The sequence below is a fragment of the Thermobia domestica genome, chromosome 11 (assembly GCF_964235325.1).
Source record: "Thermobia domestica chromosome 11, izTheDome1.hap1.1, whole genome shotgun sequence".
Taxonomy (NCBI): Eukaryota; Metazoa; Arthropoda; class Insecta; order Zygentoma; family Lepismatidae; genus Thermobia; species Thermobia domestica.
The window spans coordinates 4,671,928-4,694,506 of NC_137464.1; the positions used below are offsets into that span (position 1 = coordinate 4,671,928).

General features: G+C 37.7%; 1 protein-coding gene across 1 annotated transcript in view; it reads right to left on the bottom strand.

Annotated features, from left to right (window-relative positions):
• The window catches only part of LOC145663841 (uncharacterized), a 41,988-nt gene extending 20,960 nt beyond the window's left edge, over positions 1 to 21,028 (bottom strand). Inside the window, exons 1-4 of the mRNA XM_081729952.1 lie at positions 20,929 to 21,028; positions 18,628 to 18,780; positions 11,131 to 11,280; positions 2,527 to 2,673 (exon numbers count right to left, since the gene is read on the bottom strand). Coding sequence (XP_081586078.1) covers positions 2,542 to 2,673; positions 11,131 to 11,280; positions 18,628 to 18,780; positions 20,929 to 20,955 — 462 coding nt within the window. The 5' untranslated portion in view covers positions 20,956 to 21,028 and the 3' untranslated portion in view covers positions 2,527 to 2,541. The remainder of the gene's footprint in view (positions 1 to 2,526; positions 2,674 to 11,130; positions 11,281 to 18,627; positions 18,781 to 20,928) is intronic.
• Positions 21,029 to 22,579: the final 1,551 nt, after the last annotated feature.

The window sequence follows — 22,579 nt, forward strand, 5'->3', positions numbered from 1 at the left end:
AGGAAAATTTCAGTCATTACACGGAAAGTCCGAAATTCGTTAAATTCAAATGTTTGAACACACATTAGATAGGGAAAACGGCAGGGGTAATTTCATTTCATTTATTTACTTCATCTGACCAATACATGGGGTTTGGTGGGTTCAGTTCACATGTACATGATATTTGTGTAATATTATATATAAAAAACATAAATTATTTACATGATGATTATACATATAGGTAAAATAATTTACATTGTTACACATATTTCTAGGTATTCTTTTACACTATAAAATTCTTTTAAGTTTTGTTAAAATTAATAAAATTAAGTTTTTCTGCGTTTTTATAGACCGAGCAAAGCATTGCATATTTTATTTGCCATATGTCTGGGGCCCTGTCGTACCAGTGATAATCTAGTAAATTAAGACTTTTTGTTTTGATCTCTAGTATTGTAATGATGATATTTCGTCTCATCTTTATTTTGCATTAGACTGAAAACGGTTGCTTCATATATGTAAATAGATAGAACTGTTAATATCATTAACTTTTTGAAGTACAATTTGGAGCTTGTTGTGTAATGTAACTTTGCAGTACCTTGTTTTTGTTTAATAAATATAGATTTGCTTTTATTTGCGTTACCCCAAAATAGAATGCCATACATTATGATAGGGTATATGGGCTCATAGTGGAGTTGTATTAAGCCTTTTAAAGCTAATATGTCTTTTAGCACTCTTAGAGCATATAGCCTCGAATTTAGTTTATGTATAGTTGCTTCGATATGACTATTCCATCTGAAGTGCTCATCTATTATTATGCCCAAAAATTTTGTTTCGTTAACTAGCTATATGGATGGGTTCTGTAGATTTATTGTAGATTTGATATTTTTAGCATGTCCTGAGTGGAAAAGTATAGATTGGTTTTCGTGTTGTTTAAAACCAAAACCAAAAGTGAATGTTTTTTATTATGTCATCATCATTATTAAGAAGAGCTTTTGTATTTTTCCTTTGTTAATAACTGAAGTATCGTCAGCATAAAGTATAATTTTGGTATCTATATTGCTAGATAGATCATGTATATATAGTAGAAACAGAAGTGGATCTAGAACCGAGCCTTGTGGCACTCCATATTTTATTTCTCGATAAGTCTATTTATATTTTATTTGAGTATCACCCGTATTTCTTATAATTTCGACTGATTGCTTCCTATTTTGTAAATAAGATTTGAATATTTGAGACAGTTCCCACGTATTCCGTAGTGTTCTAGGTTTTATTTTTTTAAAGAAAAATCTCACGGTTTATTATATCAAACGCCTTACTCATATTGCAAAAATTACAGAGTACTAAAAAAATTTTCGTTTATTCCTTTTAGTATATGGTCTATTAAAGCTATAGATAGCGGTTTGGGTGCCTTGGTTGGACACGAAACTGTGTTGCTCATTCGTTATAATATTCTGGCGTATGAGAAAATCCAATATTCTGCTCTTTATTAGATGTTCAAATATTTTACTGAAAGTAGGTAGCAGTGAAATTGGTATGTAATTTTCGATGGATGTAAAATCTCCCTTCTTGTATATTGGTCTTACTTGAGCTATTTTAAGAGCATCAGGAAATACATCATTTATTAAGCATTGATTAAATAAATACGTTAGATGGAGTGTTAATGACTCTTTACATAGTTTTATTATTTTTGTCGGTATTTCGTAGTTCGTTGATTTATTTTCCTGCAATTTACTAATTTGATGCAGTACATCGCTTTCTAATTCCGAACATTCCAATTCTGAACAGTTTGTTATGGGCATCATAAATTTGGATCACAAAACACAATACACAACGACTATTTAAAAAAAAGAATCTAAAGCTACGTACTGCAATCAACATGGAAATTGTGTACTGAAAAGCAGCAAGAGGAGGAACACAGTCGGTGGACCGAATTCAGAAGCTCCCAGTGTTAAAGCTAAGGGACAAAATGCAGTGGTATGCCGTAGAAAATCAACGCCCGGGCCGAGAGTATACGACGGCGACCCGCACATATGAGTGAGGTCAACAGACTAGCTGCGAAGCGCCACCATGGTTGACGCGAAGTGTAAGGAAATTTTCAAAAATAAATCCTGCTTTTCCTTGATATTGAGTACTTTTTTTTTTTTTACATTTTTTATATGTACACATGCATTTTCCTAACATGGGTAACATCATAGGACCACTTCCTAAAACAGGAAGAGGATTTAACTACATACTAGTAATATTCCAAGTATTTTTCTCTCTTTTTCTTTCCTTCTCTTTTCTTTTTTCCTCCCGAATTTTGTGCTCCCCTCACTTCAGCACCCGGAGCCGTCGCCCCGCTCGCTTCCCCGATGGCACGGCACTGACAGTGTTTGTTGCCTGGCCGAACTCGGCCACTAAATAGAGCAATCTTTCTTTCTTAGAGAACTGGCTACATGTCCACCAAATTTCGTTCAGATCTAGCTGATAGTTACCGAGAAATAAAGTACCACATATATACACCTTGAGTGAAACTACGCCGGGAGCCAATACTAAAGAAAACTATACCTTTGACTGTTAATTTCATTTGGGCTTAGCAGACACATAGTAGAAGTGAAGACACATTAAGAGACCAAGCCAAGTGAGTGCCCATGTTGTTTGGTAGAAAAGCTTATCCTTGTATCCTTTCATGTAGATTGGTTGTCCGTCATTCACCTGCAACAGTTAAAAAGAACATTTCAGTGCGGCCTAGTCCCCTAACAGCACAATTACATAGCAGGCACGTGTCTATCATGTTCCCTCAGGTACATGGGAATGTGTCCAGTATGTGCCTCATATACTTCTGAGAAAGAAATCATATGGATGGCAAGTAATAGTCACAGTCTTATGTCCGCCCCTAGGCACATGCCTGACATGTACCTGGGGAATGTGCCTAGTATGTTCTAGGTATGTTCCCCATGCTGCAAGCGTCAATGAACCACAAAATTACTCCCCCAAAATATGTTAAATCGCCTATATGCGTAATGTGTTTGCATTAAGGTGAGTCTAAACAACACTTTAAACAAAAAAAATAAATAAATAAATAAAATAAATAAAAAATGCAGGGATAACCTAGTGTGGGCACGCACCACCAACTTTTGTGTTACTAGCCGCATGCTCTTCCGACTTGGCCACAGAGATGATAAAGAGAACGTCGTTTGTAGAGGGATACATTATTAAGGTCTTTTGCATTATGCAAATCAGTGCTCCTTTAACAGCATATATTCGACTATAACCGTTTGGGATCAGATAAAATCTGCTCGCCATCTAATTTTATAACAAATTGACGAGTGTCTATTTACTTTATTTCATGGTTCTTCCATATTCACTTTCAAATGATCGGCAACAGTTATCATCTAATAAAGTTGATGTGTTTATTGCTTCTAGTAGACAATCGCTTAGAAAAAGAAGCAACAAATGCATCAAATGTGGGAGATGAATTTAGAACACCTAAATGGCGAATGCCTAGCACATATTGTGCTGTTAGGGCAGTGGCGGCGTAAGGCAAACTGGGGCCCGGGGCCAGTGAAGTAGATCGGGGCCCTTTCTCGAACAATCATGATTTACACACTGCTATTTTTGACATTCATTTGCATAATCATTATTTCTGTTTACTCCTCCCCCTTTCCCATTGGTGTGTCTGTTTAAACAACATTTATCTGGGATATATTAAATAAATAAGAATGACATTCAGCATTCCTGTCTATTTTTTAATGCTCACAACCGCCTTCAGACTGGTAAAAAAAAAGGATCAGGGCTATTATTGTATTCATTTTTAAACAAAGGACACGATAGAAAAAAGGATTAAGGATTCAAGTGTAACGGAAACTACAACCCATGACAGAAATAACAATCTTAAGAACAAACAAAACGTAGCAACAAAGAATCCAGAATTTATCCTACACCTATTCTATCCTAGTTTAAACGAGTACTGCGATTTGATGGAATAGTGAAAGTAATGGTCCTAATAATACATTTAGAGACAAATTTATGTACAAAATGTAACAATAAGCTGATAATGAAAAAAATTGCGAATAATAATACAACCGATGCGATTTCTAAATATAAACTCTCTGTTTTCTAGAATTTTCTTGTTCGGTTTTCGCCCTTGGTGTTTCTCCTATGCAATTTCTCATATAGTTAAGTTTATTGATGGTTTCTCACCTGTCTGAGTTTACTCTATGTGAGTTTCATTAGATTAGAATTTTGTCCTACAATTAGCCCCATTCACTTTAAAATTCAGTTTCTCTTCAGTGATCATATACGATACTTAAAACTCTTTTTTCTTTCTTTTTGTACGACTCATGCTAACAAGGTTATTTAGTAATTATTTTTTACCTACCACCCAGGGGGCACCACAAAGTGAGGCCCGGGGCGGGGCCCCGCTCGCCCCGTCCTTACGCCGCCACTGTGTTAGGGTATCTGAAACAATATGTACCTAAAGGACGTACCTAGAACATGACAGATAAATGTCCCAAGTGACGACATAAAAACAAATGACTATTAGAGTGCGAAACAGCCAGGTATATAAATGCTGTATTTGTAGTACATAGTTGCAAATATCAATTAAGTGTAACAAGTATTTAAAACTGTAAGTAGCTGAAGTACATACTTAGCACATGAATATCACATGTGCCAAGTGTCGGGTACCTAAAAAGTAGCTGGGGCACCTAAATGGCACATGCCTAGCACATCTTGTACTGTTAGGGTCAAACGATAGTTCTCTGTAGGAAAGAACATTTTGCTGGGATTTCATTTTCGAACTGTATCCAGTACTTTGTATTTACATATCGAGATTACAAATAGTTCGCACCGGGAAGTACCGTTGGAGGTAAGATAACCCTGAATATGCGAACGCACGGTTATGGGTCTTGGTCTACAATTTGATGTTCATCTCTTCCTGGGTTTTGTAATATCGTCTTTAATCTTAGGATATTATTTCTAAATACGTATACAGTGATATGAATGTAGATACTGGCCTGACAAAGAAAGACGAAAAACGGAGATTCAAAATTCCCGTCCGAAAGATTCAAGATGTGTTCAAAAAGAAACCGAACTTTTGCTATAAAATCTGTATTACTTATTTCACAATATTTTACGCACTGTCCCTCTCAAAGCAGTCCCCTTTACTGGCAACTCACCGTTCCCAAACGCATTTTCTGAAATGGTGCACAGGTCTCGTGTCGCATTGTTCTGAAACTCCTCTATTATTTGGAAACGACGTTCTTTCAAAGTGATTTTAAGTTTGGGACACAGGAAAAAGTCTGCTGAGGCTAAATCCGGAGAATAGGGTGAGAGTCTGACGTTTTGCCAGATAACTGCGGATGAGAAGCGAAAGCATGACTAGGCGCATTGGCATGGTGCACCATTCAGGTCTGGTTTTCCTATAATTCAGTCCTCTTGCTGCACACAACATCCCTCGACGGTGCTAAAATGTCCCGGTACAACTGTTTGTTTACCATCTGACCACATGATACAAATTCATGACGAAGAATTGAAAACCAGTTAAACAATATAACCAACATCACTTTGATCTTTGACCGACTCATGCTTTTTTTTTGACTAAGTGATCCTGGATGAAATGAAAAGCAATTAAAATGTTTTGCCAAGTTTTGTAGCAAAATTTCACAGACATAATATGTTGTTCAAACTCTTTCATTTTCACTGTTATCACTAATCCAATGAACAGCTTGTGCACGTGCTCCCTTCAGCGGCTGTAGCTTGGCAACTAACTGTTATAGTGAAACGAGGCAAATGGCAATTTGTTGTCTAAACCTGTCGCTAGGTGCGCTCAGTAGCCGCAGCGCGCTCCCTCTATCGGTTGGCGCGTTATTTCGAGAGTTCGGTTTCCTTTTGAACACACCTCCTATAATTATATAGGCACAATTTCTCTATTAAAAAAAAAAAAAAGCAGCATCTTTCACGTGAATGGTTGCAGAAGAATATACATTTCCTCATCTGTGTGGATTACAGGAGTGTATGATTAAGTAACAGACCAGTCGAATTCGCTTCTTGTGGACATAATTAGTAATGCAGTTTTTCTTCATAGGGTTTTCCTTAGAGGGGATATTTCCCCCGTGTACGTCCGGCACCTTAGGTAGTGACTTTTGAGTTTAAATCCCAAAATGAAATTCTTCCTGTTGCGGTTTACACTATCGAAAATAATCTTCAGAGCTGGAGAGTTATCGGGAGTTCATGTGGTTCGGAATCTACGTCAAGCTGTAGGACCACGTCTCATGTAACCTTGCTACTGAAAGGGACGCTAAACTCGAACTCAAGCAACTAAAGAGAACATAAATTTACATATCAAAATGGTTGATGCGATTGGAATTTAATTGATTTTCATCGCCGTGGCTATACGAGAAGTGGAGCTTCAGTTTAATACGATATCCCATCTAAAAGGGTGGTTGAAATGAAGATCTTAAAAGTGCTGTAAATATTCTAATTTTTTTTTTTAACATACCTCTTCTTCACCTCTTCATCACTTCTGAAATGCTTGCCTCCCAACGTTTCTTTGAGCGGTCCAAACACATAAAAGTCACTAGGGGTGAGAGCTGGTTAATAAGGTGGATGTGGGAAATATTCAAATTTCGAAACCTGGATAGGCCTAAATGTCAAACGGGCAGTATACGGTCGAGCGTTGTCACGCTATAACAATACACCTGAAGTCAGAGTGCTCGTCATTCACTCCGAATTGCCGCGCGAAGTTGGTTTCTGAGCAGATATGAATAAGAAGAACTGGTTGCCTTTGCTCCCTTCTCCATGTAATGTTCCAAAATGACTCCTTTTGCATCCCAAAAGAGTGTGAGCACGACTTTTTCCCGCTCATGGTTGAGTGCGGAATTTTTTGGGTTTCGGTAACGAGCTATAGCGCCATTCCATGCTTGATCTTTTTGTTTCTGGTTGATAATAGTGAACTAAGATCTCACTAGGGATTGAACCCAGATCTCCTGCGAAGAAACCGCATATGGTAATCGTACACCCAGGGCCTGATCTTGAATCCTGCTAAATACATGTTTGGAGGAGGCGCCGAGTGAAGAGGGCGCCAACTGGAAAAGGACTTTTGTGTTTAAATATAGATATTTATTAGAGAATATGTTATGAGACTTTTTGAAAAATAGCTTCAAATAAATATTGTACAAACTGAGATACAGATAAAATACATCAAAAGGACAATAAAGTCGAATCTTTGCGTGGTTGGCTGTAAAACAGTCCTATAAAATTGAAAAGGACTCCTACATCAGTTAACACCAATGTCACACTCAAAAGTGATGCAAGTTTGAGGAAATTTTCCTGCGGTGCAGGGAGATTTAATAAAATGGAAGATTTTACGAATATGAGATAAAATATAGAGAAATTTAGCTTTCCAATAGATGTTATATTAAGTACTACGGTAGCACGACTAAAGACAGCGTCATTCTTTCCACAATCCGATCATATGCACAAAATACTAATGTAACAGGGTCTTCATTCCTCTCCCAACAACCCTTCCGAGACCTTGCTAGAAAATATAATTGCCAAATATGGAGGAACTAGGAATGGATCAACAAACAAAAGGAAGTCAACTGCTCGTATTGCTTACGGATTGGGTGGTATTATCAGAGTAGAAAGAAATGTTTTCAAGGCTGCTCCACATTGTGCAGTATCCCCGCATATTGTTGCTGTTTAATGACCACAGTTAAGAGTTGAGAAAGGTCAGCGTAAATGAAGTGCACTTTAACGAAGTTCAAGCGACTAGAGCCTGTCTATTCCAACTGTGCCCTCGGAAACTATGCGAACTATACTTCGGCCACATCCCCGCCGTCCTCTGACGGAGGAATCGCTCCCTTTGCGTAGCGAAAATAAGTAAATGACCTCAGCTGTGTTGCCAATTTGTCATTCAGTCTTTTGGTCTTGACGAGTGAAGATCGTAGGCTACTTAGAATGGCTAACAAGACAGAACACAGTAAATCCTGTGAAATAATTCATTGTGGCAATGCTTCCGCATCCAACAATTGAAAGATCTCGGTCGCAGCAACTTGTCCCTCCTCTTTTGAGGAAGGTACGGGAAATCACATATTGTCAGCAGTGCCAGGAGGGGCATAGTCCAAATAGAAAGGCTCTAGGCTTATGTTGTCTCTTGGTCCAGGGAGGGGAAGCGAATACTAAGAAAAAACGGGCGGTACAAATGGAACTTTTGATCATTTCTGAAGGAAATTTTCACTTAAGTTCATAATATCACTGGCTCACAATTGCTGCACACTGCTTAATACTCACTTTGCTAATGTCTAATAATCCATTTGTCACTCGTCAATATTTCCGTTTCTATCTTCAGTCGTTTGCATTTTTAAATTTATAATGATGAAGTGTTTTCACTTTTCAATAGTACTTTGTTTTCATGTAATAATAATGGCCGACAATAAAAAAAAACAAATGAAGCATTTTATCGAAAAGGAAAGCTACGAAACTTGAAAGAAAATGGGAGGAAAATGAAGGCCCTAAAAAGTTTCTTAGGACTTCTGGATAAAATTTCGAAAGTGATAACTTTTAAGAAACAGCACAATTTCAGGGGACACAAAATTATTTGCATTTTGTAGGCTACTCTGAAAAATTTTCGAACCCCTAAAAGAAATCCTCGGTGCGCCACTGCTTGTGATTACATTATGCTATTCATTGCCTGATTTCGAATGTATATTGGAAAGAGACATGAGAGGACTGATTTGTTATTGGAAAGTGACATGAAAAGACATTTGTTTTTTGGGCCTAAGGAGTCCTGAAAGGATATTTTTTGTGGGGGGGGGGGCTGATTTTGAAGTTCCGCCACTGGATCAAAGATAAATATCGATTAAGGCACACACGTTTCTAATTTGTTGTGTATTAAACAAGTTCAGCTAAAATTAATAAAGAATTATTTGTGATTCCCTATATCTCAAGAACGATTAAATGTACTAACTTTGAACATAGGAAATGAAATACTCAATAAAATAGACACGGATGCAATAATAAGAGATTTTGAAAAATTGAAAGCCAAAAAATTTATTAATAACATTAACAAATTAAGTATTATAACAATAACATTAAGTATTAATAACATTAATTTTTCAGTAACAAAGAAAACGAGAAACTAAGCCAATTACCATAATCGTATCAGTTGAAAATACTATGTAAATATGCTTTTAATGAAGCATAAGAGCACACCTTTTTGTCAAAATCAAACCTGTGTTAATGTTAGACTTGAAGCTCATGGGTTTTATTCTCTTTCGACTTGTATGTTTCAATTGTACTTGTCCAAATATATCTTAAGTATATATCTTAGTAGTTAGTTGTGTTTTGTGCTTTAATAAAAAATGCTATTAATTATTTGGTCTAGGAATTAATTCGTGCGGTTGGTACGCACACATTGAAGCTGTAGTACAAACACAAAATACATAAATACCTTAAGAAAAATATTGTCCATCGCTAGCCACCACTTTCGCCCATCTGTCAGGCAATGTACGGATTCCGTGGCGAAAGAAGTCCTCATCCTTGGAAGCGATCCAGTCAGAGACCCATGTTTCGATATCTTCTGAAGAAGTAAACCGCTGTCCAATCAAATCGTTGTTCATGCAATCGAACAAGTAGTAGTCCGAAGGAGCAACGTCTGGTGAATACGGCGGGTGGGGTAAAACTTCCCATCCGACATTTTCTAAATAGGTTTGGACCGGTTTTGCGACATGTGGGCGAGCGTTATCATCTTGAACAATAAGTTTATCATGTCTGTTCTCCCATTCTGGTCGTGTTCTGGCCAGAGCTTGCTTCAAACGCATTAATTGTCGTCGATAACGTTCTCCATTCATAGTTTCACCCGGTTGCAGCAGCTCATAGTACACCACACCTTTCATATCCCACCATATGCACAGCATAACCTTTGCACAGTGAATATCTCGTTTTGGTTGTGATGGACCTGGTTCACCTGGTTTCACCCAGGCCTTTTTTCGTTTAGGGTTCTCGTAATGGATCCACTTCTCATCACCCGTAATAATTCGATGCAGAAACCCCTTTCTGCTCTGTCGTTGAAGCAGCAATTTGCAAATGGTTTTTCGTCTTTCAACGTCTCTGTCTTTCAATTCATGTGGAACCCAATGTGACATCTTTTGAATCATTCTCATGGCTTTCAAGCGTTTGGAGACTGTTGTTTGATCAACGCCTAATGCTGCTGCAAGTTGTTCCTGCGTTTGACACGAATCCTGCTCGAGCAATGCTGTCAATTCTTCGTCTTGAAATTTTTTTGGCTGTCCAGCTCGCTCTTGGTCTGCCAAGCCGAAATCACCACTTCTAAACCGTGCAAACCACTTCTGACACGTTCGCTCAGCTAGAGCATGGTCACCATACACTTCCACCAAAATACGATGACTTTCAGTCGCACTTTTCTGCATGTTAAAGTAATGCAGCAGGACACCCCGCAAAAACACTTTATCAGGCACAAATTGCGCCATGTTCACTTAACTACAAACTGGTGTTGTTGACGCTTTAATCCACTGCCCTATACTACGAACGATACGCGATGACAGGGGTTTGCAACACATGTGTGGATACACGGAACTGTGGGACGCTCCGTTCGTTGCGCCATCTCTTGTCCACCCGCACGAATTAATTCCTAGACCAAATATTAAAATTGTTCAGTATTCGTCCATAGTCTTTTGGTTATAATAATTTCGCCATTTCTCGTTAATGTTCACAGGGAGACTATATAGATATTGAAGAAATTTGCAATTGTAACAATTACTTGAAGAATTTTGGTCCATTACAACATTTTACTTTTTATTATCATTTAGGTGGAGGATGGCAAACCCGGGAAGGGTGGCAAGAAAAAATTCTTCTAAGGTTTTCATTCAATTCTGATTTTCTTCAAATTACCGATAGTGACGAAATCACCATCATTTTTCCTACAGATTAGTTTACATAAAGTTAAACTAGGTTTAACGAGACACCCTTTGATGACAAAATAAAGTTTAGTCCATTGATAATACAGGAATTTAGAGCTTTAGAATTGTCACTTTGGTATATTCATAAAATACAGTTGGAAACCAGTAGGACCCATGAAATCTGTGGGTGGTCTTGCTACAAGAGAGCTATTTGGTAAATAAATAAATAAAACAATATTTTCTTACGTACCTGATACTTTTCTTGGATCTCTTTCAACTTGAAATAACCAGGAGCAATGTTAGTAGTAGTAGGTGGTTTGTCGTCAGGACATTTACAAGGTGGGCACTCTGGTCCTCCGCTTCCAAACATTCGCAGTGAATGCGCTAAGCGCGGAGTCGTCTGCAATAGTATAATATAAGGCAATGCTACAATTTTTGGTAAGAATACGCTGGAACTTTTCAAAACTATAGTATATGTCCACTCCGTATAAGCTTGTTCCAGGCCCGCAACTAGAGGGGGCTACGGGGCCTGCCCCCCTAAACTTTTCGTGCCCTCAGGCCTCAATACAAATTTCTATTATTAATTCAAAAAACACAGTTTAGATATTTGTAAGATAATTCTTGCCCTCCTCCTAACATATTCATGGCCCCGTCAAACCTCTGTGGCTGGTTGCGGGCCTGGCTTGTTCTTTCGTAAATGATGAACTATAAAAAATATTTATTTATTTATTTATTTATTTGCACCTATTACAGGGCTTAATACACAATTACAATAGGCTTGTATATTTGGTGGATATACGCTATACACTCACCCATTTCATCCCTGGTTATAAGAAGGAAAAGATATTAACATATGATAGATACCGGTACCAATTTACATAATCCTATATTGCACTGTGTTCAGGCCTATATTTAGGTAAGTACTATTCTGTGCTCGAGCACAGGGCGGCAGAATTTAGGGGGCGGCAAAATTTTGGATTTATTTAAAGATTCACAATAAAGTAATATTTAAAACCAGCAACCCGCAGAATCCCTTTTGGAAAAAAATTCAAAAAAATCTCACAAAATGGGATTTTTCCCACGGATTGGTATCATTGGATCCCAATGAAAACAAATGGATATGGTTGGTTGATGTTTGTTTGGTCACAACATGTATGCACCTTCAGAAAATAGATCCAATTTTAGAATCCATAACAAACCAGGTAATACGCATTACATTTAGTTCTAAATATGAAGCTCCAAATATATTGTTTTCCTACATCATTAGGAGGAGGTAAAGTAACAAGAAATTTCGATCATCGTGTATTACATCATTGTGAAGCTTATTAACGTTGTCAACAGATTTATCTGTAGATCTACCGATTTTTCAAGAGAACAGAAAAAAACAAGATTTTTTTGCTGATCTACAGACCTTCTAATTTTGTGTTACTGTATATAACAAACAAGCATATGCCCTAACACTTTGCGGTTATTTTATATTTCCCGAGTTTGTCTGAACAGACCTTAATTAATCTGCCAAACTACAGCGTTGGGTATATGACAATTTACTTTCAAGGTTAAAACCTACCACATTAACGCCATCTATTAAAGCAGGAGTGAAAATAATGGTTCAACCTTAGAACATACAACGTTCTTCCGGCAGGACATACCGTCCTAAAAGTGCTGCCATATTTATCTATTAATTAGAGTACTTTTTATAAGTTCAGCAGGACAAAGTTCTCCTGGTGGAAAGAGCATGTACTCTCGTTTTAGCGCAAGAAAGAATCATATTCGTACGACTGTTAGTTTAATAATGGCGAGAGGTTTTCTAAAGGTGATCGTCTGTACGTTTACGCTCCTCATCTGATCCACCAAACACCAATCATGTGTGGAGTAGAGCGAATTTCGGTGATAACTGGGAAACACTAAACCTACTGTTATATTGTTTATTGTATATTTATTTATTTGCCTGTTTTGCATACAAATGAGAGTATTCTCGAGTACGCATACACTTGTCAAAATTACAAAATAATTATATATATATATAAATGCTATAAAAACTTACCAAAAAAGAAATACATACATAACCATGACTTTTATAAGCTTACACATTCATAACATAATTAACAAAACACATTTATGCATTATCTTCAAAAACTCATTTACTGAGTAGTAACACTTATCTACTAAGAACTTGTGAAGAGCAGATTTAAAACTAGAATATGATTTATTTTGCTTTAGAAAGTCAGGTAACTTATTGAAAATTTTTGTACAGTTAATACGAGGGTCACTACGAAAGTGTTAAGATGTGAAATAACTTACATACTTAAAATCAATTTAACACTTACATTTTCTCAAAGTATTCACCATTACACTGTACACACTTTTGCATCCTCGAAAACCACTTTTGGCAGCAGTGTTGCCAGTCTTTTTCTTCAAGTGTTGCCACTACAGCTTCTTCAGGGCTGCAAAATCTCTTCCCACGCATGCCATCTTTGATCCTGGGGAACAGAAAAAATCACACGGTGTCAGGTCAGGGCTATACGGCGGATGAGTCAAGTTTGACCTCCGTAGATTCTAAAAACTTAATTGTGATGTTGGCCGTGTGTGCGGACGCGTTGTCAGGATGAAGCAGGATCCCACGCAATCCAGTTCTTGGACGCCGTTCCCGAAGCTTCTGGAACACTTTTGTTAGGCAAACAGTGGTGTACCACTGAGCAGTAACAGTCCTTTCTTCTTCAAGTGGAACAGTTGCAACATGGCCAGATTTGGAGAAGAAAGTTGCGACCATCTTCTTACCCACACTTCGCGGTCACTTCACTTTCGTGGGTGGATTTTTGTCTGGAAAGATCCAAACTGTAGACTGGCGTTTATTTTCAGGGTCAAGTTGATAGATCCAAGTCTCATCACCAGTAACAATGTCAGAGACGCGTCGAGAATTGCCTCCATCAAATCTTGCAAGCATTTCTTCACACCATTCCACACGCATGCGCTACTGTTGTTCAGTCAAAGTGTGAGGCACCAAACGAGATGAAACCTTCCTGAGCCAAAGATGATCATGAATTTTTGTTACTGCTGGCGATCCAATGTTCACTGTAGATTCAATGTCCTTCAAAGTTGTTCGAGGATTTTCTCGAATCATTTGTTCCACAGCGGCAATGTTTTCATCTGACATAGCTGTTGCCGGACGTCCAGCTCTCTCTTCATCTTTAAGCGATGTCCGGCCTCTTCTGAATTTACCAAACCACCGAAAAATTGTAGCACGGGAAGGAGCAAGGTCCTCAAATGCCCCCTACAAACGGTCAAGGCTTTGTGTCTCGTTCAAACCATTTTTGAAATCGTAAATGATCATTGCCCGAAAATGTTCCCTTTCGAGCTCCATTCTAGACAGCCGAATACTGCTCACGTGAACAAACAAGTGAAGGCGATATGGCCACGCCGATAAGCGAGGCGAGTTGAAACTTGCTTCGCTTCTTCGCTCTGGATACCACTACCGAACGGAATTGTTGGAATTCAAATACTGTGCCACAATAATGCGTATCTCAAAACTTTCGTAGTGACCCTCATATAAACGCTTTTTTGAAGAAACGAGAAATTTTGGGAGATAGCATGCAAATTATTAACGTATCGAGTATTGTATTTATGGACGTTACTGTTTTCAATAAATATGTGTTTATTATTTACGGTAAACAAGATATTTTTTTATAGATACACACAAGGTAATGGTAATATTTTTTGTCCTCGAAAGATGGGTTTGCATGAACACTTTGGTGACAATCCAAACACAACCCTTAGTGCTTTCTTTTGTAAGCGAAACGTGCTAATACCTTCAGTAGAATAACCCCCCAAAATAATACCGTAAGTTATTAAAGAATGGGATTTTGCATAGTACATTGAAACTAAAGCTTCTGTTGTGACATTACTTCTTAGTCTACGGAGGCCGAAACAAATACTACTTAATTTTTTGTTGAGTTGAGAAATATGCTCATTCCAAGTTAGTTTCGAACTATGGTGACACCAAGAAATTTAGTTGAAATAGAAAAGTCAACTTTTTTGTTATTAACCATTACGTAAGAAATATTTTTTTGAAGAGGATAAAAAAATTAGCAGGATGTTTTATCATTATTTAAAACTAATTTATTGCTACCTAACCAGTTACTTAATCGTGAAAATGCAGTGTTTAGAGTACATTCAATATCATGTCGTGAGTTACCTGTAATAATAACATTGGTGTCATCAGCAAATAAAACACACTTATTAGGCAACATTTCTTTTGTCAAATCATTAATGTATATAAGAAAGAGCAATGGACCGAGCACTGATCCTTGAGGTACACCAGTTAGTATTTTACCTTTATAACTACTAAACTTACGAATTTTGTCATTTTTATCGTTCGTAATTTGAACTACCTGATACCTATCTTTCAGGTAAAACTCGATCCATTTACTGGCAGTTCCTCTTATACAGTGCGTCCCACTGCTTTCGAACCCGAAAAAAACGTTATAATTTCCGAACAAATGTACATAAGAAAATGAAATTCACAATACACGTACCTTGTTTCATGCTAAACACGAGAAACGGTTGAACAGAAGCGCACACGTCAAAACAAAGACGATAGGTGGCGCCAGGAGAAGTGCTGCTTGGCGTGGTGCGCGTGCGTTAGTGTGACTCGAGTCGCTGCATCACGAGGATGGTTCTGTACACCATACAGAAACACGTGTTCATTGTTAAAAAATATTGGATATCGGGATCGTATCAGACCGTTCAACGTGAATTTTGCCGTGAATTTGGATGCCGTAAAGGACCATCGAAATCATCAATACATCATTTGGTAAACAAGTTCGAAACAACAGGAACGTTGCTTACGGGACATGGGAGGCGCGCGTCCACGGATGTCCGAGGAGACAGTACAGAATGTACGGCAACGTCTTTTGAAGTCCCCTAAAAAGAGCCTGCGTCGATTATCACAAGAGGTAGGGATGTCAAAGTCAACTGTGCAAAGAGCCGCCAAAAGAGCCAAGCTGTTTCCATATCACGTTACAGTCGTCCAGGAATTGAAGACTACAGATTGGGAAAAGCGCGTGATGTATTGTCGTTGGTTGCAAGCTTTGTTGCATGACAATCCAGAAATCTTAGACTATACTTGGTTCACAGATGAAGCTTGGTTCCATCTCTCCGGTTATGTGAACTTGCAGAATACTCGGGTGTGGGCCGCCGAAAATCCGCATTTGTACCATGTAATTCCACTTCATCCCTTGAAGGTGGGAGTTTGGTGTGCAATTTCCCGACAGCGTATCATTGGACCCATCTTCTTTGAAGATACAATAAACACACAAGTTTACTTACACATCTTCAGTGAATTTGTGAATCAGCTGGACGATCAAGAACTGCGTCGCGGCTATTTCCAACAACACGGAGCAACATGCCATACTTCCAACGTGGCCATGGCAGAAATCGAGTCCTTTTTTGGTGACAGGATAATCCCAAAGGATTGTGGCCGCCAAGATCCCCGGATTTGTTACCACCTGATTTCTTCTTATGGAGTTTTCTTAAAGGTTGTCTACAGAAACAACTCACGATCACTGCATGAGTTGCGAAACAGCATTGAGAATGCGATTCATGAGATCAAACCGGAGACTCTACATCGGACTTTTTACAATATGGAACGCCGTGTACAAACATGTCTTGACGTCCAGGGAGGACACTTTCAGCACCTGCTGTGACGGTCATGTATTCAGCATGAAACAAGGTACGTGTATTGTGAATTTCATTTTCCTATGTATATTTGTTCGGAAATTATAACGTTTTTTTCGGGTTCGAAAGCTAGTGGGACGCACTGTACCATAAAAGCATATTTTTTAAGTAAGAGAGCATGATATTTTAAAATGCGTACTGCTGAAAGGTTTCCGTCCTTCCGGAAGGACAAACATTTTTTCCATTGAGGAGGTGCGTCCTGTCGGCAGGAGGTGGCTCGTGTACAGAAATCCTTCCGGAAGAGCCTTCCGCCAGAACAAAGGCTTGTACATTCTATCAATAAAGATTGCCCAATGGATGCAGTTACAAAGAAATCAAGCAGCTAATAGAGCTTAGCTCACGAATTTCTGCCGCGATTCTAATTCCTCGTTAGTGTCAATCGCGGCAGAGATTCGTGAGCTAAGCTATACTCGACATTGGACGGAATAAATTGCAAAAGCATGTCGAACGTGACTCGACATTAGATTGGAATGAATGAGATTAAATGTCGTGTTCCACTCGACAAAGAACCAGAAAGGGCTAAACTATCAGACTAATAAATAAACGATGATTCCTTATCTATTGAGATTTGTAATGCCTCTAAATGCTACAAGAAGAAATTATTTAATTTGCTTTGTTTCAGCATTATGTATTAAATAGGCCTATTGTGCTGAAAAAGTAGCTAAAAGCTTAGGTGAATTACATATATCAATCATCGCATTACATATATTTACCCAGATACTTTAATAAAAACACGTGTAGGGTCTACTATAAAATGAATGAACCATAAAATTTTTAATATGGTTTTTGCAAATCCAATGAACCATTTATAATCCCTCTTATGTATTTAACGACTTTCTAAACACACTCTGGTGCAAGGATGTTAAAAAAAAAAATGAGGATCTGCCTATACAACAAAATCTTCAAGCCATACGTCACAGTTTCTACACCCCCCGACTCTGCCCAATAAAATCGCAATGTTTTGAGCCAACATTAATGGCGGAAACGACAGTAGCCAATCAGACGATGGCGGAAACGACACTAGCCAATCACACGTGCCGATGTTCGGTTGTTTTTGGTTTCATTAAGTTAATAAGATGAAGATACGAGGGACATTCAATAAGTAAAGAAACAAATTGCTATAGCTCAATAAAGATTTATTTCAATCTTTCAAAACTAAGGCTATTTTTCAATATAATCACCCTTTACAGTTATGTATTTGTCCCATCTTTCTTGCAGCTTCCTAATTCCCTTGGCGAAGAAATCTTTCGATTTACCCCGAAGCCACCTTTGCACCGTCTGGGAACCCATCTGGCACACGTTTCTCTGTACTTTAAAATGTTCCTAATGACATTGTGAACAGTTCCAACACTTACCTTGAACTTCCTCAGCTATCATTTCAACAGTAATTCTTCTGTTATCACGAATAAGTCCGTCAATCCTCGATTCCAACGAAGAACCAGAAACTTCCACTGGACGTCCACATCGGGGTTCATCACCTTGTTCGGCCACTTTTAAACCGATCAACCCACTTGTACACATTCGCACGGTTCATACAACTGTTACCGTACTGTCTCAACATTCGAGAAAAAATTTCACTTGGTTTTACACCTTCTGCGACTAAAAACCTAATGACTGAGCGCTGTTCTTCTAAGGTGCAATCTTCTAGAGGACTTGCCATGATGAATTGATATTTTTGAAGTTATGTTGACATCAAATTATGAAACAGCAGATCAGAGCATATCCCAAGGTTGCCAGCTAACACCCCTGAATAAAAAAAAAATGATTAGTGTTAAAAATATATACTTTGTCTCTTTACTTATTGAATGACCCTCGTACATATGGGCAGATCCTCTATTTTATAACATCCTTGTTCTGGTGATAAGGATAAAGTTTAGTCCATTGATAATGCAGGAATTTACGACTTTTGAATTGGAACTTTGATATTATCATAAAATGCAATTGGTAACAGTGGGACCCATACGAGTCGTATTTGGTAAATAAATAATTAAAACAATATTTTCTATATATTTACCTGATACTTTTCTGGGATTTCTTTCAACTTCAAAAAAGCAGAAGCAATATTAGCATTAGATGTTTTGTTTCCAGGACATGCAGACTTAGAAATTGGGCTCTCTAGTCCCCCGCTTCCAAACATTCGCAGTGAATGCGCTAAGCGCGGAGTTATCTGCAATAGTAAAACGAGAATTACTTATAATAATTTTGTGGGTACTTACGTTGGCGTAACTAGGAATAAGATTACCACCTTCCCAATTTCGGAGAATATGTCCCATGTCCCGACATGGCTCCGGAAAGCCTTTAAAATGTCCCGACTTTCATGTGTTTTTTCATGAAGTTTGTGATTATTATTATTATTATTATTATTGGAATTTAGTTTGCACATAGAAATCAGACGGCGTCAAGTCTGCAGAATACGCCGAATGCTGGTGAACTTCCTAGCCTAAGGCGAAGATGAGTTCCTGGGTTTCTTTTACTGTATGTGGAAGAGCGTTGTCAATCATCAATAGCACTTTCCGACTTCTTTGGCCGCGAAATGGTCCTTTGTATCCATTTAATTTGATCATCTGGTCTGGTAACGTTTAGCTGTCACAGTTTGACCAGGTTCCAGAAGCTCGTAGTAAATGATGATCACCTTTGCAATCCCACCAAAAACACAGTAACACTTTCTTGGCATAAATATTCCTTTTTTTGCAGCTGATGTTAATGGCTGGCCTGGATCAACCCACACTTTTCGGCGTTTAGTACTGTCATACAAAATCCACTTTTCATCGCTCGTGACATTTTGTGCAAAAAGTTTTTTGTTTTTGTGCCGCGACAGCAAATTCATGCAGATGTTAACTCTTCGGTGATTGTTTTCTTCCATCAGTTCATATGTAACCCATTGGCCTTCCTTCTGTATCTTTCCCATTGCATGCAATCTAAGTTATATTGTTTGGCGAGTAAGTCCTAACTGTTCAGTAAGCTCGTTTTGCGTTTGACGTGGATTTTCATCCAATAACACTTGAAGTTCTTCGTCCTCATTTTTTTCATTGCACCTGGATGTGGATCGTACTCCGGACTAAACGTTGCGCCACGAAATCTTCCAAATTACTTTTTTTTATTGTTGGACTACTCACAGAATGTTCACTCAAAGTCAAATTAATTAATTCTATTGCTTGTGCCGCATTTTTTTTTCATTTAAAAACAGAAGAAAATGCAATGGCGTAAATGTTGCTTATCGACCTCCATCTCTACTACACTTGATACAAACGATATGACAGCTTGTGTCAGACTGAACCTTGTTACAAAACCAGCAATGCCTAAGCTACATATAGTCGCACTAACGGCAAAATTGGATGCGTTCAAGAGTGTTGTTGAAGGCACCCAACTTCAGAGCCGAGTTTCTGCTTGCACACCCTATATTTTGTTTTAAATCCAGTTTTACAAGTGAAGCGCAAAATGCAACAGCCAGGCAAACGAGAAAATCTTCGCCTACAATACCTCCATATGACGTTACGGACAGGGAGCCAATCAGAACGCTAAACGCGAACTGAGGCTATCTGTTATCAATGTTATTTTATACACCTTGAATACTCGCATATCGGCAGTAATTTATTTCCAATTTCACCACTGCATATTGCTTCAGTGGCGTTATTTGGGTCTGAGTTTGGGATAGGTATACATTTTAATCAATAATGTAACAAAATACTAATGAAAATACTAAAATGAAATCTTTAAGTTTTACGTACCGGTACCGTATGCCGGCTAGGCTAAAGGAGACAATGATGGTAAGAAATGAATGAAATGGTTGAATGAAGAAAGTGGGAGGAAACGGGAGAACCCCGAGAAAACCCCTACACGCGGTGATTGTCCACCACAAAGCTCACTTGCTGCGAGCTGGAATCGGGCCAAGGACTCCATGCACCAGAGGTGAACGCTCCACCACTAAACCACCACAGCCCCAAAATACTAATGGAAAACGTGTAAATCTAGTTATGTTGGATCGTCTTCACCCACCACAAGCAAAACCTGAAATGATGCTGCTGTATCATTTGACAATATGATTATCTTAACAGTATCAGCCATTTCGCTAACAATGATATTTATTTTTAAGGTTGAGCACTGAAATTAGACTACCTGTTAATTTTCCAAATGAATGTTCTTCACTCATCAGGTAGGACTCATTCCAAATTGATAAGCAATGTAAACCCAACCCTTAATCTGAATTCAATATTAATATATATTCTTGTTTTAGAAGGTAAAAATACTTACATTTTTTTTTAAACTACATCATATATTTTAAAAGTCGTGTTTTGTAAAGTAAAAGAACACTTACGCGTAATATAGTTCTACTAGAGGCCATTTTGGCTTTCCCTTTCTTATTATTGATTGTTGCTATAGAAGTTAAAAATCCAGGCCCAAGATTATTAACTATGAGTCTTTTTCTTTGTTGCTTAATAGAACTTTATATCCTCAGATGCAGACGTAGGTGTCAGTCGTCCATACTACTTGAGTTTTGTTATACAGAAATGTTTAGTAATAAAGTATTTTTACTATAAGAATTCATGAGAAAAATGGATGAGAATAAACGATGAATCTTAATCCCTAAATATACGTCAAAATATAAAATGATTAAGGAAGTGTAGCCAGATATAGTACAATGGTTATTTCATTGTTTTTGCTCTTTTCCTAGCTCACATCGTGCAGATTCGAATAATAGAAAGGAATTTACAACTATAGTTAAAATATAGATTTGATACTTAACTCCAAACTTTTGTATCTAGCTGTTGTGAAGTAACTCATAGTCATGTGTACTTCTGTCATAATTTGTAAATAGGTTCATATGGAAATTAGCACTGGAAGACTCATCTATTGCAATACAAAAAAAAAAAAAAAAAAAAAACATAGTTTGAACACTGTTACAGGAAATTTGATCAAGCGCAAATGAAGTTTCAAGGTTGTGCGTGGCGCTTGCTGTAGTGTAACATTTTCGTCCGTTTCTTCGTAGTATGTGATTGGAATTTGGTTGAGTAGGGTTAGTTATAATCAGTCGGAGAAACAGTGGAGAGATTTTTGGTATTACAGTTATTAATTATTTCTACTTGTCCAACTTAACTGATCTGTATTTAAATCTTACTCTTGGATATTAAACAAGTAATTGTACCTATACTAATAAAAATATTGAATATATTAAACAATTGATCATTATTATTTAATTAGATAATTTTCTTTCTATAACTAAATTTTAATAGAAACATCGTAATCCTCAATTCAATCGAGACAAAACTTTTATTCATAATATACATTCACAGACAGTTTAAATAAGCATGTATTTCCTCACTACAAAAGATACCAATAAATGCCAGACTAGTTTCCATTGCTTCCTGAAATGCATTCCTTTCCGCCTAGCCTGGTGTTTCCTAGTTCACTGATCGCAAAATTCATAGCTTTCTGTTTAACAAAACCACGGGGGGTATTCAACATAAAGATTCGATAGAGGTTACATCGAGTGAAGAATATACCATTTTATTGGAGACATTTAGCTCCATGTTGTTTTGAATATCATTCTGAAGGTTCATCGCCGCAGAAACTCCTTGGCAAAACACCTAATTCATTGAACAGAGATAAAGAACTACATTCATGGCCCAAGCAACATGAAGATTTGATTCAACGCCCCTAGCAGCTTGACAGGATTAGGTTCCAGTCATCAGCTAGCTCCAATGTCTCCAGTTTCCTCCAGAGAGAAGACACCGGAAACATAGGTTCACCATTTCAGTCGATGAGGACAACACCAGTCACCAAGGATCATTCAGGCTAGTGCTCTTCCTTTAATTTATAATCTAAACCTTTCTTTCTTCACCTCACCTTTCGAACTAATCACTTTTTTTAAATAAAAAATGAAACATTTGGATTTTATTTATATTCAAACTAACCCTTTACAATTAAGTTCCGTGTAGGACACCAGTTTTCATCCCCATATTTTACAT